This window comes from Apis cerana, linkage group LG16, assembly GCF_029169275.1.
Source record: "Apis cerana isolate GH-2021 linkage group LG16, AcerK_1.0, whole genome shotgun sequence".
Classification (NCBI taxonomy): Eukaryota; Metazoa; Arthropoda; class Insecta; order Hymenoptera; family Apidae; genus Apis; species Apis cerana.
In genome coordinates, this window is record NC_083867.1 from 3228694 (window position 1) to 3255694 (window position 27001).

The following is a 27001-nucleotide window of genomic DNA, read 5'->3' on the forward strand; positions in this document are numbered from 1 at the left end:
AGAATATTATTTATCAGCAAATATAATTAAACAATTCAATTAAATTTGTAGACAAGTTGTTGCTACTAGTGCATCAGATGTATTTATGTATTAATTGATAAGTATCAATAATTATCGATTAATATTCAATAATTACTGTAAAATAATAATTTTATATTTATATTTATTTATTTTTAATATTTATTGAACTTTGATCATTTCTATTATTTCGATAATATATAATTCATTATTCCTTATTTTATCTTAATTATTTGGAAATTAAATCAATGATTTAAAATTTTTAGTAATTTCATTAGTTACAAAATTTTCTTTTAACCCTAATGTTCTTTGAAAATAAGTTAGATTAGATTTAAAAGAATTAAATAAAAAAAAATATATTAAAAAATATTACATTCTGAATAAATTTTATTGATTTGTTAACTATTTTTATAATATATTCACGAGTATTTACACGAATTTTAATTATGAATCGGGTTCTTATAAAATATTTTAAATACTATAAATATAAAATTTTGTTTCGCATTCGTGCGATATTTATGAGAATTTCGCACTTAAATGAGAATCATCATAACATTCGCTTAATATCTATTTAATATGAATAATTAATTAACATTATTTACAATTTGTCAAACATAATACGAAGTGTAATGAATTAAATATAATATCATTTTATAATGTTTATATGTACGGATGTATATATATATATTATATATATATATATATATTATGCGTGTCGTTTATCTACTAGTTAAAATTCAAATTGAATTATTCATACAGAAATGAATAAAAAAATAAAAAAATTTAATTAAACATGAAAAACAAACAAATATGAAAAATGATAATATTATTAAATAAATTGCACAAAAATGGTACACAAAAAATAATATGTAAAATCACATGTTTATAAATTTTACTTTTCATTTTGTTAACATTGTTAACATTTTACAATATGACATTTTCAAAAATAAAAATAAGTATGGTTAATTGAAACATTTAAAAATATATGATTAATAATAATAATATGTGATTTGAACATATACATTTTTTTCTACTTTTTAGTTTTCTTTTTCATTTTTAATATAAAATTGTAATTTCATAAGTATTTATCATTAATAAAAATGAATTTGGTTTTTAAAGTCTATTTATATAAGTTTTTTGAATTTATCTTTTTATATTATATTTGATTTATCTTTTTCTTTTATTTTAGTTCATTCGATCGATGTTTTCGAATACTGGTTGTCTTCGTAAAAATGTTTAAAGTCATTTATATTTATATTTCTTAATCAACCACATTCTTTTTTTTCGTTCGACAATATTTATCCGTTTATAACTCGAGATTGACTGCGAATATACAGTTGCCAGGAATACGAAATTTTAATCTTATTTCATCATGCAATGATCAACGTAAACAATTTGATAATGACTCTATTATACAATTTAATTTAAAAATTTTTATAGTATAAATATTTAAATCACATGACAAATTTATATTAGATTATGTAATAAAAAAGATTAAGAAAAATTGAGTTAAAACTGTAATTTTGTTATTTTTCTATTATTATTCTATTACATATTATTGTTTTTCTATATTACATATTATTATTTAATATAATAATTGCATTCTGATCGAAATTTCATCTTGTAAATTGATCATTGTTATTTTCATTATTTCTTCAAAACGCAAATTATATTATTTCAGTCTGTTTCTCTATTCATCTTAAACTGGAAGAATTCTTCATAACTTTTACAAATTTCGGTCTCGATCTGTGATCATATTACTGTATTGAAACTATTTTAAAAAAAATGGATTTTAATAATATTCATTAAAAATAAGTTTATATAATCTTAGTTAAGATTATTATTACTGTACTACTGCTAATGGTGGATTATGTTGTACCGGTTGTGCTCGAATCATGCCTGCCAAGCGCCTAAATGGCAGTTGAAGATGATAATAGGCACAATATGGCAACGGATCCCAATAAGCAAAAAGTGCTTCTCGTTTGTCAAGTGCATTACTCAATAAATGAGGGATTGTTTCTCCTGTTGATTGTTTCAATGCATAATTCATTGTATCTGACGACAAATGTCTTTCCAATGTACTTAGCATTCCAGAATTTTGTCTGGAAAAATGTCTACATGATCTCCATACCAACCGAGGATGAATTTCCGTATAACAGATATAAGGCAAGCTAACGCCTACACGACATCCGATCGGCACTAATTCTCCTTCTTTTGTTAAGGCCAATCTGAAGCTCAAATGTCCATTGATTTTAGTGCTAAACGCACGAACAAAAAATTTGTCAAGCCATTTTACTATTTCTGGTCTTTCTTCAGGTATGAAACCTCGTCCCTCATCTACCAAGCAGGTTACATTAGCTACTATCTTCGATTCTTTCACAGTGGTGCAAGTAATATAATGTTTTCTACTAGGATCATGAATTACTATCCAAGGTTTATTCTTATTAATCTCATACTGTTGATTTCTGAATTCTCTCAATGTTGGAGGCAGTACTATTTTACTTCGATCTCTCATTCCAACCGGACCCGCGGCCAGCATCAAATATCTTTCAGTAGCAAATGCATTTTGTTCGTACATTCTTGATACATCTTGTATAGAACGTAAAACATTATAATTAGGTGCTGGTAAATTTAATGCACGACATCTTTGTAAAAGTTCTAAAGGATCTTCGAGGATTGTCACTTCACTAACACTGGGCACAAAACACTCACAACCCATAATTTCCAAATAAGGTTTTGCCAAAGCATCATAATAAGCTGTGTTGGTAGCATTCACCGGGATATAATAAATAATCTTTTCTTTCTGGACGATATTCTTTAAAGCTTTAATATATTCGATTACGTTTTCAGGTCCAGGTTTTGGAATTGTATAGAATTTGGAACACGCAGTTGAAAACTTGGCCAAACCAAACAATCCTTCTAATTCGCAAATCACCACTTTAGCTCCTGCCTTATGAAAATTTCGTGCTAAATGAACTGTCTGTACTGTGCTGCCACCACTGATAAGGATACACCGTTTGTAACGAGTCCTCTCCGAAATTGGAATATAAAGCACAGTCAAAAACCATTTGAAAATAGTTAAGGGAAATTGAAAAATTACCCATAACATATAAATCCAAATAGATGCCCAAAGTGCTGGTGCCCAGATAACGTAACTTATTACGCTAATGATGCCTTGAAGAGTTCTGAGTAGTAAATCTATATATGCAGTGAAAATCTTCAACAGTAATGAATTATTCCGATTGTGATTTTGTCCTTGTGTCAATTGAGTTTGATAACTTAACTGTAATCTCTGTTGTTGCTGTTGTTGCTGTCGTCTCGATGAAAATATCACGGTAGAAGTGCTTGAATTGTTTGATGATCGAGAAATATTTGATAAATGGGAAATGTTCGATACATAAGAAGAATTAGAAATATTCGATATAGATCGTTTCAAAGTTAATATCGGTGATATCAAGGGTGGTGAAGTAGATAGAGGTGAACTAGGAATAGGAGGTGATACGCTGTTGCTTCTGGAATTCGATGGACTCGAAGACCAAATTCTTGAGACGTTTTCGCTGGTGCAGGCTGGCATTCTTAATTCCTTTTTTTCTTTTATTTTCTTGATCAGATATAAAAAAGTTACATTCAATCCGATTCCGTCTTATAAACGGATTTTTTTTTCGAAAACAAAATCATAGCTTAATTTTTGAAAAGAATGTGAACTTAAACTTCTAATCAAAAAAGCATCAATATTGAAATAAATGTTTCCGATATAATTAGATTTAATTTGATGAACAATAATATGTGATTATTCACACAGAATCCGATCGAGAAATTTATAAAGCATGTGTACGCTATTTATGAGACGCACACTGATCTTTTAACTCAAAAACTTTCTTATATTTGCTAACGAATTTGCCGATATGCACACACAGCTTTAACTGAGGCCGGTCTTTCGGTCTCTTGGTCTCTTATGCGTTCTGCATCTCGATCGCACTATGAACCGAGGTCTTATCTAATCATTTAGCCTCAGACACCATACTGAAAGAAATGAAGGAATCGAGTCCTCGTTCTGATCATGTTTCATATTTTTTTTATTTTTTATTTTTTTTATATTTTTATTTTTAATTCATTGCTAGAAAATGCATTAGAATTTATTAAATTAAAGATAGGTTATGCACAATATTACAATATAATAATATTAGAAAACATTAAAATATTGAATTTTCAGGTGTTTTCAAGTAACAATGATAAACATCAAGTATAAATTTTAGAATTTATTAAATTTTAAATTTATTACAAAATTTCATATTATTCTTCTTTTGCGTTTATATATTTTTTATGTATTCGAAATTTGATGCGTAATAATAATCATGCATAAATAATATATATATATATATATATATATAGTTATGTTAAATAAAATTACTATTATATTTTTATATATTAATTGTATTATTTATGTAATTATTACATTATAATAAAAATATTATAATATCATAATATAAAATGAAAATAATGTTTTTTCTTAATTTATTATAATGTTTGTTGAAAAAACTGAAAATTTTCATACTTTCATACTTTCGTATTTTTTGTTTGTAATTATTTTATTTTTTCAATAATTTTATTTAGATATTTTTATTTAAATACTATAAAAAAATTTTACATTTTAATTTTGTTTACATAAATTTCTTAAATATTATAAAAAATGTATTCAAATATTTTTATGTTTATATTTAATATCTATTAATAAAAAATTATAATCTACAAAATTGATAATATTTTATATTTTAATCATATTATGTTATATATATAAATATATTATAATATAAAATATATTATATTTACATATATATTATGATTGTCATTATTGTTTACATTCTATAAACTACAAGTGCGCCATCTTTAGTAATGAAAAGTTGTATTTCAAAATGTATGATGTCTATACTATGTCTATAATTACTAAAATTTTAATTATAAAATATATGTATTATTAAAATTAAATACTTTTATTAAGAAATTGAAATATAATAAATATTCAATTTTTCAAGAAAAAGGAAACAGTAAAAAAAACGATTTCCATGATTATATATCTGTTCTATTATGGTTGGAATTTAAACATGGATCAACTGTCACATTGTCAGCACTTAAACGCCATAACGTGTATAGTATAATATTGAATCTTGATTTTCTTTTTCAAATAATTTCAAGATTGTTCGATATTTTCAATTTATGTAAAATGTCTCAAATAATAGAGATTAAAACGTATGTAATTTATTCATTTTTAATCTTTTTTATTTCTTTAAAATTATATGAATTCCATTTAAATTTGACATTTATGTATTTACAATTTTATCTTTAATTAAAATCAAAGAAAATTAATTTTTTATCAATAAATAATTATTAATTTATATTAATATTATAATTTAGTATTATAAAGTATTATAAAAAAATTGATATTTTCTCTTATTTGTTATGTTTCTCGTAAAATGTGAAAAAATTATTTTTTTTTAGTGAAAAAAAAAATGTTGCAACTCAAACTCGTGAAATTGATACTATGTTAGAAATAGCACGCTTGCAGGAACAAGTGAAACTTCTAACTATTGAAATTAATCATTTGAGGAAATATTCTGTTGAAAATTGTTCGATGATTCAAACACCTGAAAAAAATTCTAATAATATACTTGAATCTCCTATAGATAATGAAATATTACAAAAAAATTCACAAAGTGAAAAAATAGAGAGAAAAAATAGTAAAATAATATCACGTGGTTGTAATTGTAAAGGAAAATGTTCTTCCAAAATCTGTGGTTGTGTAAAAAAAAACAACCAATGTAAAGAATGGTGTAAATGTAATAATGATATATGCCAAAATCAGGTAGAATTTTATTTTCATATTTTATAAAATTTGTATTATATTATGTTATAATTAAAATGTGATTTTTTAGGAACATAAAGATGAAAGTCAAAACAAAGAAAATTTAAAATATAATGAATCATATGAACATATAGAAAATCAACAAATAATAAATAAAAATACATCACATATTAATGCACATAAAAGTCTGTTTAGTCCAAATATTACAATACAAGAAGTAGCTTTTAATATAGATCAATATAAACCTCCAGCACTTTATTTTGGAGATCCAAAGGAATTAAAATTTGTATCAGATGAAGAAGAACAAAAAGAAAAAAAAAATGAAAAACTAAAAAAAATGGAAAATAAAAATGATAAAAAGAATACAAAAAAAGTTAGAACTAGAAGAAACAATTTTGATATAAATAATTCTGAGAATATACAAAGATCTAAATCTATTTCTAATGAAAAGAAACAAGGAGAAAATAATATAGAAATAAGAAAACGTACATTAAGAAGTTATACTTCTAATGAAATTCAAATAAATAAGGAATTTAAACATGTAAAAAAACAAACAAATAATCATGTTCATAACGTAATGAATGATATGGTAACTTTGCGACATAAAAAGAAAAGAACTGAAGATAAAAATATAAAAAAAACAATAAATAATATTTCAAAAGGTAGGAATATAATTAAAAAAGAAATTATTATAATAAACAATTATTTGATCAAAAATTTGTTTTCAGAAGAAGTTACTCCTTTCTCAATAGAAGATATGAAAGAAATATCTAGCAATAAAACAAATGAAATTCCGAACTTATTTGTAGAAGAAATAAATGAAATAGACATTTGTAATGAAAATAAACAAACACATGATAAAGTATTATATCTATTTAATAAATATATATATATATATATATATATATATTTAATTTGATAAACACATTATTGAATATTTTTATTTTTATTTTTATTTTTTTTAGGATAGTGATAATGATTTTAATCCTATGAAACCTAAGCATGAAATACCTAGAACACCAATTCATAGTCCAAATCAAAATATGACAATACCTTGTAACATTTCTAATACATCATTAGTCATATCTACTAATTCTTCAATAAAAGAACAAGAACAATATCAAGATCCTGTAGGTAAGTTAATTCATAATATATTTAAAAATTAATTCAATTTACTGATGAATATTAAATATAATAACATATATATTAGAAATGAGAATTCTCTCTATTTTTATATTGTACTGTATTTTGTATTTTAATTTTAACATCATTATTTTAGAATTCAGTTATGCTCAAGTAGATTGGGAGAAATATCAGTCTCAGCTTGTTACATGTAATAAATGTAAAAGAAAATTTCATCCATTAAGAATTAAGAAACATGAATCCTGTTGTAAAAAATTGTGAAGTATGATTTTAGTTAATATGCCTTCTATGTTAAGATTTAGATTATGACTAATACATTTTTTTATATTTACAAATTAGACAGGTTTGATAATAAAATAAATTTTTTACAACTTTGGCCCATTTAATATAATTATACTATCAGAATCTACTATACAATGTTTCTCAAATATCAACTAACAATACAATAGAACTACTCACACACAATATAATATATATATATAATATATATATATATATATATGAGAATGATAATATGTATACATGTATGTAATTCTTATGTATGAATGAGAAACGTAACACGCATATACACCTGAATCGCACGCCTTTAAAGCCATATATCAGTATCCACTGATTATTAAAATTTTTTATATATTATTTTCTTAATTTATTTATCGTACATTTCTATTTAATTTATATTTTTTCAGTATCTTTTATACATTTCTATGTATGTACAATTTAAGATCAAATTATATGATGCATATATGTTTCATTCTAGTGAAATTATGAAAACACTAATTTGAAACATCAATTTTTGTTACATTGTAAAATTAGCATCGATCCGCTTTCTTTTAATGTTTAAGAAAATATAATTTGGTATATTGTAACAAAATGATATTTCCTAACAGTCTCTTAAAAAGTTTTGTAATCATTACAATTTTATGTATATTAAATAATTTTTTTTATAAAATTAACAAAAAAATGGTTGAAAAGATAAAATCATTATACATATGAGAAAAGTAAATCGTAAAAAATTGAGATTAATTTTTTTTCCTATATGAGGATGATAATTAAATTTAATTTATAATATATTATTTCAGTATCTAATATATGAATATATGTAAATTTAATTCCTCTTTTTAAATATTATGTAGCATAATAACATAACATATAATTTAAAATTTGTTTTAAAGTAAAACATATCTCTGATATCTTATAATAAATACACAATAAATTGTATGTAAGGATCTATTTTATAATATATATGGTATACAACACCAACGCAGTTTAATATGATTATATATACATATATATATATATATATATATATATATATATATATATAATACTGTTTAAAATTATAAAGTAAAAATTTTATATATTTTATAATAATAATAATCAAAACTAAAAAATATTATATATGACTAGAAATTATACTTATTTTTTTATATAATGAAATAATGACTTTGTTTCAATTACACATAATTATATTGTAATTCTTTTTAACAAAATAGTATATTTTTTGTTATAAGATTTCTCTTGCTCTTAATAATTTTAGTTCTTTAGAACTATTTTTATATATAATTATTTTAAAGAGATAAATAACAATAAAAAACTTTTTAAAATTAATATCTACATTTGTTAATTAGAATTAATTGCAAGCATTCCAATTCCATCGTAAAACTAAGTATAAGCTTTGTTTTTTGCATATATAAGTAGAAGTACAAAAGTAAAGTTGGCAATGTTTTATTAGAACTGGCATGTAATAATGACACACAGATATTATTTGTATAAGATACGCTGTAATTCTCTTTATGCAACTGCATAATTGAGAAATTTAAATAATTCATTTACATTATTTCCATCATTATCTATTTTTAACTTTTATATCAAAAACATTCTTTCTGAAAGAACGCTTGTTAATATTGTGCTGACATTTGTATTTGACTAGTACTTAACAATAGTACTTTAATAGTACCATGTTAAAACAATATTTCACGATGTATTGAAGCTGCGTTTATCTCATTCTTGGTTTTTAATTGTCGCATTATCTTTTATTTTGTTCCTTATAAAATTTGTGCCTTTAGAAAAATGGAAGTGTATCGATAGAATATAAATAGTAGAATTCATTATTCATACAAGGAAACAATTTTTTTTTATAATATAGCCATTATTATATTTATACACATTTTTATATGTTTCATCAATATTCTCTGATTCTTTCTACTCGATAAATAAATTTAATTTTTCTGAAAGTTGCATTCGTAATTTTTTTATCATTTTCAAAACTCTACAAAACATTTATCCAAGAACACGTTTTTAATTCATTTTTTTTTTACTATTAATTTTACAGATACGTTCATGATATATCAATTTATGAACAAACGATCGTATTCCACATTTATGACATTGCTTAAAATATTAGTGTTGGTTTTAGAGTCTATGGTTTTATAACCATCTTAGAGTTAATAACACTTTAATGTAATTAAGGTATTGTCTATGATAAAGTTATGAATTTTTTATCAATAGGCAGCGGTCACAAAGGGTGCACTGCAATTGCATTTTTTTTTCTTTGAATTGTAATATATATATTCTTGAATTTCAAGATTATATTATTAATGTTTTCATTTCTAAAGAATGGAAAAATAAAAGACCTGTTTGATACAATAATGTATCCGTATGATACAGTAATAAATTATACATTGACAATTTTTAGAATATTAACCACCGCATATTATTATCACATTATATACATGACAATATTGTAAGAAATAAAATAAAAACATTTTATTAAATAGCATTTAAATAAAGTAATATAATATAAAGAAAGCAATATGAATAATACATGGTATAGATATTTTTGGTTTATCTAGTATTATTAAATCTAATATTTTTCCATTAACAATATTGACATCTTGTATTATCTCTTTGTTATAATTTAAAATAAATATTAACAATAATTATTTAATAAATTCAAATATGAGAAACGATGTAAGCGTTATAATAGAAAAATTAATCATATAAATAATATTTTATATTATTATTATTATTATTATTATTATTATTATTATTATTATTATTATTTTACGATTATTTTTAAAATTTACTAATCATAAATTCATTAAATTAAAGTAGGAAAAGAAATCACAGATTATTAAACAAATGCTGCTATACATATACAATCTTGTATGTAAAGTCTGTTATTAAAAGTAAATGCAACATATAAATTAAATATATAATAATTATACACATTGATTTTCGATATATAAAATATAAACATATATGATATATAAAAGTAAATGATTAAGAATTCGAATATTAGAAACAAAAGACATATTTGTGACTTACAATATGTGCTTTATAAATTAGAGACTTAAATATCATGTAATTTTCAAATACTGTCTTTTAAAAATTTTTCAGTACAAACCTGTCGATAATGTGAAACAGGCCGATTATTATTAGGAAATAGCTTAGTTCATTATAATAGTAAAAAGTACACAGTAATATATTATAAAATCGACAGGAATGTATTGTAATATATTAAGCGTTTAATTCATGAAAAAAAGATTTAAAATAGTTTCAATTTAATATAAAATTATTTTAACTAAAAATGTGAATTATAAATACAGCGATCGGTTTTCCTACTTGTTTCGTAGAAATGCAAGAATTTTTTAAAACTAAGATATTGCATAAAATATGAAATAAGAACAAAATGCACACTTCGTTTCTCTTGTACAAAAATTCGAAATATAAACGTAAAGGGGTATATCGCGATGAGATTATGTACATTCTCGCAATACCCGTTTTAAAATTAATAATTTATATAAAACAATATAATATATTACTTTATATATTTAAGTGCTACTCTCAGCAGAATGCTGAGAGCGTAATGATGAATAACAACCTTGACAAACTCTAACAGGCTTTAAAATCCCGAGTCTCGATATTTTCGATTCAAATCGGCTGCATCTGTATATAAAACATATAAATATTTAAAATATTTAAAATAATATTTAAAAATATTTAAAATAATAAAATACTTAATAACAAAATATTTAAAATAATAATATAATATAATAATAAATTTTCGAATCTTTATTTATATAATTTTTTATATAGATAATTTTTTATAAAATATTTATATAAAAGAATTATTTAAGATAATTTTTAAAATAATTATTATGGTATAATAGTAACTTACTTTGAACAAAATACTTGTCCACAGTTACGACAATGATGTCTTCTCTCATAAAGATTAAATCTAACTCCACAACCAACACATGAATCTGCTCCTTCATCTTTAAGCCAATGATCAGCTACCGTACGTCCCGGCTGTTCACATACACTCCACGAAAATACTCTTCCCCTTGTGTCTCCAACGTACACTGTTCTATGATCTCTGTAATTATTTTATAACTTAATTTAATATAATTAATTTTATATTTTATATATTTTTCATTTTTAATATTTCTCAAATAATAAATAAATTATAAATATACCTTGATACTGCAAGAGCTGTTATAGATGCAGGTTCTGCATTATCCTTACGGTCATATGCAGTGTGCATCGTTAATTTACTTCTAAATACTAATTGCCGTTGCCATTTAAAACCGTCTCTTAAGATATTCTGTGGATTAATTTTTTTAGGTTTCGTATCAGCTTCGGTAACCATAACAAAACTATCCGTTAAACTAGTATCACTTTTACTAGCTCTTAGAGCTCCTTCAGAATCTCCAGGATTATTTGATGACTCACTAAATTTATTTAATTGATAATATTATAATAATTTATTTAATTGATAAAATTATAATAAAAATTAAAAATATATCTTTTAGAATATAAATAAAGAATAATAATAAACTATATTTTATTACCTTGTTTGAGTACCTTCACTATCTGCACGTCCACCACCTTCGCTTTTGCGAAACATTGGATTTCCACGACTCTTTCTTCGGAGCACAATAGTAGGAGTATTATTATTTTGCGGCGATGGCTTATTACTAGAACCATTGCTCGATTCATTATCCGAACATTCTTCTTTTTCTTCATGCAATCTTGATGCTTCTTTAGCATTTTCAGGTTCTGAAAGACTACTTTCTGAACCACTTTTTGCAAGCAAACTCGATCCTTCAGCAGAAATGCTCATTTGTTTAACTAATTCATGTACTCGCTTTTTTGTATTTTCATTTTGACTTTCATTTTTATTCGACTTTGTATGTTTTTCTTTGGTAGTAGTAATTTCCTCTAATTTCTCTTCTTCTGCAGGCACTTGTACATAATCCATTGACCACATCTATAAAATATATAATTTTTTTCTTGTATACACAATACATTTTAAATATTATAAATTTTTTATTATTCTTACTCGAGCTACTCCATCTGTCGAACCAGTCATAATAACATTTTGGGAATCCCATTCATGAGTTTGACTGAAAGCAACGCATAAAATTTGCTGCATTCTATCAGCACGACCAACACAAGTATTAACACTAGCAAGTTCTTCACCATTAATACTCCATACATGTAACCAAGTAGCTGCACAGGTAGCTATATCTCCCTATAAAAAATAATATTACTTTTACATATTAAATTTCTATTTTTTTCTTAAATAATTTAAAAAAACACACTGTCAATTCATTTATGGCTACAGCAGCTACTGGTCCTGCATGTCCACGAAGTTGACGAACAAATAAGCAACGAGATAAATCCCATATAATTGCAGTACCATCTCGAGATCCTGATACAATTACATTATATGCTGGACTAGATGATAAACATGTAACAGCATCCGTATGACCATATAAACATTGTTTAATGGAAAGTTGTCTTTTGGTGTATTCCCAAACAGTTACAACCTATCAAAGTATTTTAATTTTAAAAAACTGTTAGATAATTAAATTGAAATCATAACTTACAGAACTTGTGCCAGCAGTTACTATCAATTTGGAAGACGGACAAACGCATGCAACTATTTCTCCGCCACTTTGTATCATAGCTTCGCATACAAATATTGCTTTATCACTATCATAATTTCCTATTCTAAGGGAATGATCTGCGAAACCCCATGCAACATACTTGTTATATGTCGGAGGAATAAGCGTTTTATTTTGTTCTACAGCTAATACAGCTTTATCAACATGAAGTATTTGTCCAACTGGACCTTTTAATTCTAAAAAATAAATTATTAATTATAATTTGTATTTTAGTAAGCAAATTTTATATAACTATATAGACCTTTTATAGGTTGAAGTGATGGTTTTAAATTATCAAGATTATGGAAGAACAACTTATCAGATGTAGTAATACTTAAACCTGGAGTAATAGGTCCTGGATCAATAACACTAGTTCTTTGTGTCATTTTTTTGGCTGGATGTGGTTTTTTAAACAATTGCTTTGGTATTTGACCAAAATTATTAATGAATCCAATAGTAGCATTCTTTTTTAAAGGATCATCAATGCTAAAAATATATTAAAAATAATACAAATCAAATCATATTAATAAAAAATTAATATTAAATAAATCTTACTTATAAATATCAACATTCCCTTCATAAAATAAATGATGAAATACATTAACAGCTTCAACTGCAGCAGGACCATTTTGTTTACATCCAAATATTAAATCAATCCATTGATGAAGATGTTGTGATACATAATCACATTCTAAAGCGAGTCGATGCACACGTATAAATTCTCGAGGATCTTGTTTTGCCCATGGAGGTAATACAATATCTCCTAATTGTACACCGCTCTGCTTAGAACCTAAAAAATAAAGACAATATTATTGATTAATGATACAATTAATGATACATTAAAACATAAGTTTCTTTGATAAATAATATTTACCTAAATCAAAATGATTTGAATTAACAAGAAATTCTGGAAGATAAAAAAATTCTGGTATAAGTTCTTTCACATCAGCCATATTATGCTTAGATGCAGAAAGCCATGCTTCTTTTATACTATTAAACATTCTATCTGCTAGATCAAAATGTCCACCCTAAAAGTATTTTTTATAATTAGTGTCAATTAGTTTTGTGTTTTTGTTTAAAAAATCTTTATGAACCTGTAACCGAAGAAAATGTTGTGTAAATGGTTCCATTCTCACTAAATATGAACAAACTATCATTGCAGAAGAATAATGAGTTCCATAATGATAAGGGGGTGTTTCTCCATGTGGATCATCCCATTCTTTATATCTAAAATAATTAATAATTAAATTATTTATTTATTTATATTAAATTATTTTAAATTAGTTTCATTACCTTTTTTTAAACTGTAATAATCGTTCTGGACTTTGTGCACCCATAGGTTTACTAAAATCTCTAAATGTTCCTGGATCGGTAAGATCTAACTCTTCGCTATCATAATCAGCTAAGATCCATGGAAATATTGGATATTGCATCAAGTCATTATAGCTACGTCCCGCTAAAGTATTAAGATGCATCAAATACTGAAAATTAGATATCTCGCCCCTCTAAAGAAATGAAATAAATTGTAAAAAAATAAATTATTATAAATAATTATAATATAAATAATATAAATTAAATATTACTTATACCAACCACCCATCGTTGTGTAACAGAAGTTTCACCTATTAAATTCGAAAGTAAACCTGTAGCCTGTTCTACATTTGCTGTTCTTTTCTGACCAGCAACAGATTGTTGTGCACTGTCAGCAATTGCTGTTGCAAATGTCATAAATCTTTGATAAACTTTATTCCTTACTTTACGTGGAAATGCTAATAAATAATTTCTGCCATCTCCACTAAATACTTCTAATGCCATTGGTTGTAATAGATATCTTCTTTTATGTACTTCTCTACAAAAAATAAATAAATAAAAATGTATTTTATTGTATTAAATACAAATATAAAGATTTATTACCTAATATCTTCATAATTAAATTTTGAGCATTGTCTCATAGCTCTGGATCTCCTAGGAGATCCCGGCGATGGTAAAATTGGTTCATAAGCTTCGGGTAAACTTTCTATATCTCTTATTTCTCTAGATTTTAAGAGTGTAAAGCCATCAACTACATAAAAATGTTCTTTCCCAAACAACAACAAACCTTCAGTTGTATCTAAACCTTGAATTCTAGCACATCTGAACATATGACTTATCTAAAAATAGAAAAATGTTTAAATGTTATACATATTGAATATTATTTATTTATAATAAAATTATTTATATTAAAAAGAACTAACTTTTTCATGTTCCTCTAATAATCGTATTAAAGTTTGATTGTCTGGAACAGTCTGATTATTTTCTTCTTCTTGTTCATTGTCTTCTGGTACTTCGTCTGGTTCACTAGCATGACGTTCTAAGGTACATGGTACCATGGGAGGTTCACTTTCTGTAGAAGTGTCATTAACATTTAATGGTGTATCATCAATAACAGGATCACGTTCGCGTTCGAACATTCCAGATGAATTACCAAGTTGCTTTAAATAATATTCTTTACTATCAGTGCTGGTTGCAACTTTGTACTTTAATTGTTTCTATATAAAATAAAAAAAAATGAAATAGTTATTAATAAATATTCATCAATAAAAATTAATTTAATTTTTTGTAAAATGAATTTGTGAAATGCATTTTGTGAATTTACATTATCAGGATGCTCTAGTTCAGGTCGATAAGGATAATGTATATAAAAAAGTTCATTTTTCATCATTTTTTTTCTCATTCTGCATGGGCCTTCTGTCATATCTAACATCCATTTATCAAGTTTAGTAGGAGTTGGAGGTCCCCATAGACCTCGCTCCCTTGTTAATTCAGTTTCAGTTTGTAACCATTCCTATATAACATGTTATTAATATAATTATTGATTTTTTTTTCTTTTTTTTCTATTGACATTCTTACTTGATATACATATCGCTGAGTATGTTGATTAGTTTGTATATATTGCAAACGTTTAGCTGTAGCGAGTTCTCGAACTAATACAATATGTTGTTCTGTCCATTGTGCAACAGTATTCTGATGTAATCTTAATCTTACGCGTACAGATTCTTCTTTTCGAACTTTTGTTCGACTTGCTAATCTTGTTAAGCCTCCTGTTACTTTTTGAATTTTCTAAAACACAATATAATTCTGTACATTTCATTCTATTAAATTTTTATTAAAATCTGCTTTAATCAAATATTTACCGATTGTATTTGATTATGAAGTTCCCAAGGAACTCTATATGAAGCTTTTCTTTCCATAACAACGTAATTCAACCAAAGTTTAGTTGCTGCTTCATGTACTTGATCTCTCACTATTGATAGTTCAGGAGCACGTTCATTACCTATAGGTACTGGAAGAGTAATTTTAAAAACTTCTTCTATAGCAGGCTTTTTACAAACATATAATTCTTCCCAAACTCTTGTAGCAGCAACAGCCATTAAATTATGACCTTGATGAGATGTTAATCTATCATCACTAGCTTCAACTTGTGGATTAACATGCCATGTTGTTTTTGTATTTGTATCAAGCATAATTTTTATATCAGCTGTCAATTGTAATAAACAATAAGTTAAGCAACCAATAAATTCCAATTCATGATTACCAGCGCCGAAAACTAATAATCTATCGAAGAACATTTTTAAATTAAATTTTAATTACAATTTGTAATTTTATTTTAGAAAATGAGAGAATATTTTAGAATAAATTTTACCTGTGAGTAGTAAGTTTATGTAATGCTTCTAATACAGCCATTTGATCAGCTATCGAATCTGTTGCTCGTGATAATAAGAATAAAATTGTTCTGTTTAGACAATGATGAAGACCTTCCATACTAACAACACCTGGCCGTCTTTTTGCTTGGCCGATTAATTTTACAATGAAATCAAAAACTTCATGTGGATCTTTTGTTAAAGCACCTATGTTAAAAAAAAATTATAAAAAAAAGATATATATTTAAAAATAAATACAAAAATTTTTTTATTTACCTTGCCATAATTTATCAACTATTCTTGCTGCAACATAACATACGTTATTGATTATATTATTGACTGATCCACCAGGAACGACAGGTAAAGCTGCTTGTTCTCCAATTAGAACATCTGCAGCCAATAAATGCTCCATAAGAATAGATAAAATTTCTGTTTGATAACGCGTCTGTTGTCCTGTAGATGCATGTTCTGGCCATGCTTCCAAAACTAAATCAATAGCTGGTGGAGATTTTGCAGTAACAGGCAAAGAGAGGGAATCTACTACAATAACTCGTAAAAAATCCATGACAAATTTTTTTGCTGGATGATTTGTTAAACCAACATCTTTTGATGGAGATCTTACTAATACTGGTTCTTGCTAAAAATAATATAATTTATTATCAAATTTTTCATTGATTATTAAAAACTTATCACTACTATATAAGATTTACCTCATCTGCTGGAGTACTAGCTCCACTACTATCTTGGCTAGAACTTGAAGGTTTTGGAAATAAAGTACCAGCTAACGCACCCAATACTTCCGCAGACATAAATACTTGCATAAAATCAGTAAAATTATGATAAAGAAAAAAGAGAAATTGTATTATTGTCACTGGATAATCACTTAACCAATCGGGCAAAGATTCTGGGCTATTAAATAAAAATTTTATGAATTAATTTATTATTTTGTACAATATCTAATATAATTAAAATAATTTTTGAAGAAAAAATGAATAAATTATAAGACTTACTTAATTGAATAATTATTTAACATTGTTCGTACCATCGCTAATAGTGTTACCACGGCTTCTGGACAAAGATTAATTCTACTTGCAAAAGAAGATAATGTGTGATTTGCAGGAACACCAAACAAGAAATTCCATACATTGTCTAAATCAAGCTATTATTCAAAATATAAACGTATTATTTATATATAATTTAAATATTATAAATTAAAGATAAAGTATGAAAAACATTACAGAACTTTTAAAATGACTTTTGAATCAGTAGGCAATAATTTTACAGGTTGTCCCATCATAAGAGCAATAAAAAGAAAATATAATTCAGGAACAAGATCTACATGTTGTGGTAATAACCATCCTAAATGTTGAAATCCTGGTACATGAAGACCAGATGGTTTAGTTTCACCACCTGTAATTTGCTGATGACAACCTAAAAATAATATAAAAATATAAAATACAATTAATTAAATCTTATGTTTAATATCTTATATGTACATACCGAGTGCTAGTGCCATTTTATTATGATCTGTATGGCGTAACCAACTACCATTACTAGTTCCTTCTTTAAATTTTTGTAATATTGATTGCACAGAACAAATGGCAACTAAAATTCTTAATCCCCATATTACAGTTGTACTATGAAGACCAGACTGAAGAAACAATAATATCCAATCTAAACCTAATACTTTGGCTAATTCTTCACACATACTGAAAAATATTATTAAATTTTAACGATAATGAAATTTTTATTTAACTTTCTAATTTTACTTACTTTATATTTACTTTGGGACCATTAAATAATAAAGAATGTAAAAGTTGCAAACAACGATTTCGCAAAAGTATATGTTCTCCTTCTCCTTCTTTATTTCCTTCACTTTCTCGAAGAATTAAATGTTTTTCTGGACTTTGTGGTAATGTAGCAACTATAAATTGACCGAACCTATAAAAAAAATAATATTATTAATATCTAATAATAATAATATTATATAATAAATTTATAACATATAATAAAATACTAATATTATTAATATCATACAATGTAAAACAAAATAAATCAAACAAAACAATTTACCAAAGCAAATCAGCTTGTCTTGGCTGACTTAATAATATACTAAGTAGTGCAAGTAAAATCTGTCTTGTACTACTTTGTTTTACATCACTTAAAATATGTAACAATTTGTGTACTAATTGCAAATCTCGCATTAAACGTAAATTTGTTCTTTTTTCACTTGATTCTGCTATTAATTCATACAAATGTTCTAAAAGTGATCTTAAGAGTTCGCCTGGTGCTTCATGCCAAATCTAGAAATAGTTTGATATCTTCATAATATTTATTCTGAAGATAAACTATTCATTAGAAATAAAAAAAGATCATACTTGCAAATCACATAGAAGATCTTGAAATGCCATAATGTTAGGTATTGCACTAGTTTCTCTACCACTATCAACTGTACCTACAAGACTGAATGTAAGATGCAAGATATGGCTATTTAAAAGAGGACATTTCCTCCTTAGTAACATTGCCAATGTTTGATATCCTCTTCTACGATCCATTTCTTGTTGAGCAACTTGATTGGATCTCACAACGCAAACTAATGCTTTAACAGCTGCATATAAAGATTCTACATCTTGAGCCATAGCTATTAAACCTATGAAATAAATAGTTATTTAAAAAAAATTTTTAAATAAATATTTAAATATATATTTAAAAATTCAGAATTCTAAAAAATTTTACCTAATAACACTGAACATCCTCCCACATTATCAATCATAGTAGCTACGGGTCGGGGACTAAAGACACGAACTCCAAGATATCCAACAACTACACCTCCAAGTGCTCTTGCTGGTCCACTTAAATGTCCTGCTGAATTATGAAGAACTCTAATAGGAGTAGCATTTTCATGCGATGACATACCAAGCTGTCAAGTAATAATAATAATTTAATGAATACATATAAAAAATACAAGATAAAAATAATTATATATACCTGTTTAGCAATTGATTTATTATCAGCTCGACTATAAACTTTTCTAATTTTAGCTAATGTTAATTGAGACATTGCTTTAGAATTTAATCCAAATACAACTTTTTCTTCTGCAACAAGAGGCATTAAAGGTTCTTGACCTGCAAAAAAATATATTTTTATTTAAATAATAGTCAAAATTATTATAGAAATATGTAGCAACAGTATTTAAAATTTTATAAGAATTTTTAATAAAATTTTTAATAAAATAATTTAAAAAATATATTAATAAAAATTATAATATAAAAAATTAATAATTCAATGATTTTCAATTCAAATTTAAAAAATATTAAGAGATCTTTCCATTCTTAAAATCCATACTCTTAAAATTCACAGTATATAAATTCAATGTATATAATATATTTTTATTACATATAAAAATAGAACAATTTGAATTATTTTTCATTTAATACTATAATACAAACATTCGTTCAATCCTCATCTTTCATATTATAATTATATATTATATATTTTATATTTAAAAAATATAAATATTTATATATTATTATATATTATATATAAATAATTTATATATATTTTATATTTGAAAAAATCTAACAAATTCCTAATACCTGACAATAGTGGAGCTTGTAAACTTCCCATATAATGGGGGCCTAATTTAAATAATGTTGTTATATTTTGCGAGTTAAATACTTCTTCTACTAAATGGCATGGTCCCTGTTTCCATGTAAGTCTAGAATATCGTCGCCAACAAGGTGGTGTACCTATATACCCATATACTGGAGATGCTACTGTTAAATTTGCTGCTCCTCCTCCAGGGACTTGTGTAATATAATGAAGCTTTTGACTATGAATATGTTGACCATCCAAATATAATGAAAAACTTGAATTTTTTAAAACAGCACGATTTAGTACAATAACTATATGATGCCATTGGCCTTCCTGAAGCAAATCTGGGCACCAAACTCTTGCGCCACATTCACCAGTTCCTTCTGGTTCCCATTCACCTACATCTGAATTTTTTATTTAATAAATTATATTTAAAATATTAAATTGATTAATAACAAAGAATGAAGAATGAAGAATATCAATAATACTTACTTTGTGGTAATGGTGTTTCTTGTGTAGATACAATAATTGCTTTATCTCTTGCACTAAGCACAGCAGTTAAGCAAATTAAATCTTTTGTTGATTGCGGAGTACGAACTAATGTTAATAATCGTACACAATGAGCATCAGTTCTAGGATCACTAAATTTATCAACACATATCCATGTACTATAAGTTAAACCAGTCTGTGGAGGAAATAATCTATCACCTAAAAATTAATATAAATATATTTAAAAAAATTATAAATTGTTTGAGATTTAAATCAATTAATTATATTTAAGATTTACCAGAACCAATTCCGCCAAGTACGCTACTATCAGCAGCTACTACCGTAGGTGGAGTTGTACTTTGTGGTGCCACACTAGGTAAATATAAACATGCAAATCCTTCCGCACTCATATCAAGTTCTACAAAAGGTGGTAAAGTACAAGAACCATGTGCCCGAAAATCTTTTGGTGTTGTCATAGATACTAAAGTTTTAATACGCGTTAATGGTACAGGTCCACCTCGAACTTTATTTGGTTCAATATCATCGAGTGAAATACAACACAATGGATCGCCCAAACGCAAAAATTCTCTGCAATCACAAAAATAGTAACTCATACAAATATTATATGTGAAAATCAGATTTTTTAAATTTTACTTTATATCTTACCTTAAATCACGTGGTTCTAAAGATTGTGCTGCAAGTCTTTCTATAATATATTGTAATGGTTGATGCAAAGGATGTGTTTCGTCCTGTAAAGCAATTCTACCAACGGATAGCAATTCACCTGCCATTCCAGCATCACACATGATTTGTTGATTTCTTTCAGATCGTACTAAACTTTTAATGATTTCAGCAACGTATAATTGTAAAGCTAAAGCCATTTGTGGAGTAGATGGTTCTGAGATTGATGGAAGTAAATGTAGCATTCCAACTACAATACCAGGATGAACTACAATTGGTTCAGGACTAGGTGGACTTAAATTTAAAGAATTTATAATACTTCTCTTGCCACCTCCTGGAGAATCAAAAGATTTTTGTTGCTAAAAATAAAATTTACTTATTAATTTAATAATAAATTTATTATAATAATATTATATTTTATAAAATTAACATATTAAAAATCACCTCAACACTATTTTGTTTATGATTTGGTGATCTCATTCCTAAACCCACCAAATTTGGCTTATCAAAAGAATCGAGCGCTACATCATAAAGAAGTCTTAATAATAAGCATGCATATGTTAATGTTTTTGGTATAACTTCTGGGAATACAGGTTCTAATACGCTTCCAGTAAATAGTGATGATAACATATTATGATAATTTGTAATTGATATTATATCTATTTCAGTAAGTTTTGTCTGTGTTGAAAAACATCCAAGCAATCGTAAAGTATCACACAAACTTGATTGACATATCTATAAAAGAAATATTATATAAATATATTATAATATTAACAATCATTATACTTTATAAATATTAATACATAAATATTTACTTCATGATGGAAAAATTTTGCATTTGCAGGTTCAAATCTCATAGCTGTACTTATAGTGTGAAATACGACATGTAAAAGAGTTAATAACTGTGCTTCTTCCTGTGGCGTTCTTTTTATAATATCATTACAAGGTTCTGTATTCTCTGATCTTTGTATGCCTAATTGACCTTCCAAAGATACTAACACGGACATCACATATACGAAACCTCCTACTTTTCGAAAGACAGTCCTAGTTCGATGAGATTCTCGTAAACAAGCCAATAAAGACTAAAAAATAATAATATCTTAAAAAAGAGTATTAAAAGATATAAAAATTATTATTAGTATCAACTAACTTTTAATATATGTGTCTTTAAGACTAAGGCATTAGAAGGTGCTGAATGCATAACACCTAGCAATGTAGCCATATCATCATCTCCTCCTGCACTAAGTATTAATTCTCTAACAATACCAAGAGCTTGATATCGGCAATCCATATAGGGTACGAGATTATGAGCACAACGTGCTCCACCACATTCCCTAAAAACATTAGCATTTTGAACATTGCTTGCCAATAATGTTGTCAAAGCTTCCATTACTAAGGCACCCAATCGCTCATCTTCTGGACAAATTTTACATTCTGAAAAAGTAATATTTATTTATTTCTACATATTAAATGAAAATAAAAATATAAAAATATTATTACCTAATCCTTGATCATATGCAGCCTGTTTATCTTTGAGTAAAGTTGCATAACGATGAAGACATGTAACAAAGACTTCTAACATACCTACTTCCCTGTATACATCTTTAAATATATTATTATGTCTAAAAAATCAATATAAAATATAATCATATATATTATATAATAAATATATACATAAATAAGAAGTGTTGCTTATTACCTGAGTATATTAAGTAATGTTTCCATACATAAGATACTACAACTGGTTGAATTATTTGTTTTGAGTAATATAGATAATGATATAAGTTCTTTACAAGGCACAAAATTAAGTTGAAATACTATAAATTCTAATAGCTGAAAAAACTTTTCTTGTATTTCTCGATTTTTTAAATAAATTTTTTCTGCAAATTGGGATAATGTATTTTGTCCTTCAAGTATAAAATAATTTGCATTGTCACTATGATATACACTCGATATTGCATCGAGAATTGTACAACACAAAAGTGGTGAATTAGATTTTACGAATACAGATTGTAATACTTGGAATGCTTGAATATTTCGAACACTTCCTCCTATAAAAAAAAATTAGTATTTTATCAATTATAAAAAATAAGTAATATATTTTAATAAATTATATACTTAATATATTTTCAATATATTATATATATTGAAATAATAATAACATATATTTTATACATAATATATTCTATTTATATTTATTAATATTTATTAATATTTATTTTATTAATATAATTTAAAATTGTATATTGAAATATTTATACCTCTATTACTTGGTTGAGGTAAAGTAAAACCAAGCATTTGAAATAAAGATCCCATACTAGCTTGACTTGGTTTTAATTCTGTATGACCACACATTGTTAAAGATGCCAACATAAGCACTAAATTTCGAATAGCATCTTGTGCTTCTGCTCTACTATCTTGTTCTAATCTTGATGGAGCATGTCTACATTATAAATATTTTTGAAATTTATAATCTATCGCATATTATATCGCTATATTAACTAATATTATTAAGATTAAAAAAACTCTTACTTTAATAAAAATTCTGATAAAAAGATATATCCTTGACAAGCACGAAAATCATCCAGAAGTGTTTGAGATACTTCACTAGAATCTTTTAAAAAGCAAAATACAGTAACAAACATTTCTACTACTTCCAATGGTGCCAACTCAGGTACACGTTGCATATTATCAACACATAATGCTATACATCCTTTATCTATAATTAAAAATAACAGTATTTGATATAAAATTAAAATATATTTAGTAATGTTTATTTAATATGTTTTGAAAAAAGCATTAGATTCATGCTCAAATAGAAATCAATTTATGAAAAATTATATTAATAAAAAATTATACTTACTATGAATATAGCTTACTACATTTTGAGTAAGTCCATGTCGAGATAAAGTCATTAATACTTCTGCCGCGCTTTTACGCCACATTACGTTATAGTGAGGACACCAACTAGTTATTGCTGAGAATAATAAAGTTAGATCATCTTTGCGAGCAAGTTCTTCAGCTGGATATGGATGACTACATAATCTCACTAATAACTAAAAGTTTAAAAATCAAATTAATTATTCAAATAAATATTTCATTAAAATATGACGATGTATATGAAATTTTTACTTGAACAAATATTTTTTGTAATAATATTCGACGTTGTTTTGGAGTAAATTCGCTACTTGCATCCGTAATATCGGTTTCATCGTCAATCATTTCAGGTAAATCAAAGAATAAATATAAACATTTTACTAATGTTGATGGAACAGAAGCAGTAGTCATTGCCTATAAAATAATAAAATATAAATATATCAATAAATAAATATAAAATATATATAAATATGTAAAATATAAATAAATAATAAATGTAAAATTCGTTATTTGGAATAATGAAATACATACTTGTATTACAGAAGTATCACCTGCTGCAAGTAAGTTTAGAGCAGAAAGTAACATCCAACCATTACTTGATTCTTCACTATTTTCAATTTCTAAAAATTTTACAATGGCACAACTTGCAGTTTCAGTACTTTGATTGCTTGCCCTCCTACTGATTTCAAATACCATTAATTTAGATACTTGTTGTGTAAATGCCAAAATATCCCAAAATTTTTCACTCATATCTCCTGTTGGACTAGATCCAAATACCTAAATATTAAATATTAAATTTAACTTAATATTAAATATTAAGTAATTCAAATTAATAATTTAATACAAATAAAAAATAATGAAATTTATATTTATATTCACATTTCATTATATTTACATGTGACAGATATCAAAATAGAAAAACTTACCTTGCAAAATAATGGCAACATGTTATATAATTTATCATTACGTTCAGCATCAGAAAGGGTATGTGGAGGATGGGTATATTCAGAAAAAAGTTTCTTAAGATGCATAAGGCCCAAAGCAGTATGTTGAGGATTTGTACTTCCAGTACAATCATCTAAACCACCAGTATTACTAGAACCCATACCTCCAACACTTGTACCCCCTCGTAATTTACGCATTATGTTCATAGTTAGTACTTGCTAAAAACATATAAATAATATATATAAACTAAATATATATATTAATATTAAATTTTAATACTAAATTGAATAAAAAAATTAAATATTTAATATATTTTTAATTTACATAATTACATTAATATCTTTATATATATATATATATATATATATATAATACATATATGTATATATACATATTTTGTAAAAGAAAATCTATATTTTTAATAATGTATTGATAATATTTTAAATATATAAAAGAATAAATATAAATAAAATTATTGTTATATATATAGTAAGTTTTATTAAATATAATAAATAAAATATTCATAAAATGATAAAAATATAATATCAATTATTAAATTTGCAATATTATATTATTTTATATTAAATTATTTTCTGTAAAACAATTTTAATCAATTGTAAATAATCAATATAATCAATTGTATAATTAAACTACGTTTATTTATATATATATATATAATATATATATACTATCTTTAAAATTATAATTCATTTTAGTTAATAATCTATAATTTATTAATATAATTTATTAATATTCATAATAATTATTATATAAATTTTGTGTAAAAATAACTAATTACAATTCTTTAAATTAGTATTTATATTTTTATTACTACTTTTAATTAATCATAAAAAATATATAAAAAAAGAATATAAATAATAAATATATAAATAATATAAATAATAAAGAATATAAATAACAACATAAATATTCGTATAATATAGCAATATATTAAAAATTATAAAATGTTTCTATTTATCCATAAAATGTTTCCATTTATATTATACAAGTTTGAATAAAAACATTATTGAAAAACAATTAATAAATTTTTAAAAAAAGATTATATAATATATAAACATTTATTTATTAATAAGTAAAATCTTTTTAAGTACTTATTATGCTATTGTATGAAACGTTAACATATCGGAGAATATATAACATGTGAAAATGGCACATTGTTGTGTAAGAAGTAAATCGAAACACCATTTCTCAGTTGATTATACACATCAGACAATCTTTCATGCACGTGTCATGATAATTTTTATACTTTTATTTACTACTGACATTACTCATCAAACACTCAATTCAATATTTACGTCTATCTTCTGTCAAAATGTCAAGTTAAAGTAAAGTTACAATGACTTCGTAACCGCCCACGATTCTTACAAATAAAATTTGAACATCATCATGCGAATATGTATCATATTCACTAATAATTAATCAATTATTACCTGAAACGCGACACAAGCCAGAAAATTCTACATTTTCTTATGGAAAATTGCTCTTTCAATGAGAGTATTTAATATTTCAGTGGCAGCAGCCATCTTCATATTCGACGATTTCTTTGGTCCACAACCAACGCGATACGTCGATAAGTATCACGTGACTGCTAATAATCACAGTTCTATTCATTTTTTGAATGTATTAAACTTTAATATTCACATATAATAAAAAGTAATTTCTATTTTTTATTGATTTTATATTTAATTAAATGAAAAATTATTAAATTAGAAAAGAAATATTAAACTTCGAAAATATTCAAG

The 27001-nt window shown here is 25.1% G+C and overlaps 3 protein-coding genes across 4 annotated transcripts; 1 reads left to right on the top strand and 2 right to left on the bottom strand.

Annotated features, from left to right (window-relative positions):
- Positions 1-387: 387 nt before the first annotated feature.
- On the bottom strand, positions 388-3957 carry LOC108000521 (uncharacterized). The gene is given in 3 exon segments (XM_028667927.2): positions 388-1742; positions 1745-1764; positions 1866-3957. Coding segments are annotated over 3 exon segments (1794 nt in total). The 5' UTR covers positions 3593-3957; the 3' UTR covers positions 388-1695.
- A 955-nt stretch (positions 3958-4912) lies between these two features.
- LOC108000239 (putative uncharacterized protein DDB_G0280555) lies at positions 4913-7392 on the top strand. Of its 2 annotated transcripts, none has more exons than XM_017060466.3 (6): positions 4913-5265; positions 5515-5878; positions 5949-6540; positions 6607-6740; positions 6844-7012; positions 7158-7392. In XM_017060466.3, the coding sequence occupies exons 1-6, from the start codon at positions 5240-5242 to the stop codon at positions 7280-7282; spliced, it is 1410 nt and encodes a 469-aa protein (XP_016915955.1). In that variant the 5' UTR covers positions 4913-5239; the 3' UTR covers positions 7283-7392. The 2 variants fall into 2 exon arrangements, with proteins under 2 accessions (XP_016915955.1, XP_028523754.1); XM_028667953.2 differs by having other exon boundaries at positions 6610-6740.
- Positions 7383-26839, bottom strand: LOC108000442 (WD repeat and FYVE domain-containing protein 3). The gene is made up of 45 exons (XM_017060755.3): positions 26690-26839; positions 25220-25456; positions 24825-25070; positions 24549-24707; positions 24280-24472; positions 23949-24135; positions 23678-23859; positions 23116-23467; positions 22917-23038; positions 22567-22850; positions 22232-22498; positions 21861-22151; positions 21402-21775; positions 21034-21323; positions 20739-20954; positions 20249-20650; positions 19641-19777; positions 19389-19572; positions 19031-19302; positions 18726-18955; positions 18426-18593; positions 18153-18361; positions 17896-18083; positions 17663-17811; positions 17363-17561; positions 16929-17289; positions 16655-16859; positions 16146-16566; positions 15862-16071; positions 15608-15796; positions 15207-15500; positions 14887-15122; positions 14566-14821; positions 14266-14477; positions 14067-14199; positions 13847-14000; positions 13528-13762; positions 13235-13458; positions 12916-13169; positions 12628-12855; positions 12366-12557; positions 11875-12293; positions 11500-11754; positions 11202-11399; positions 7383-10969 (listed from the first exon to the last, which is right to left on the bottom strand). The coding sequence occupies exons 2-45, from the start codon at positions 25442-25444 to the stop codon at positions 10855-10857; spliced, it is 10317 nt and encodes a 3438-aa protein (XP_016916244.2). The 5' UTR covers positions 25445-25456; positions 26690-26839; the 3' UTR covers positions 7383-10854.
- Between the last annotated feature and the right edge of the window lie 162 nt (positions 26840-27001).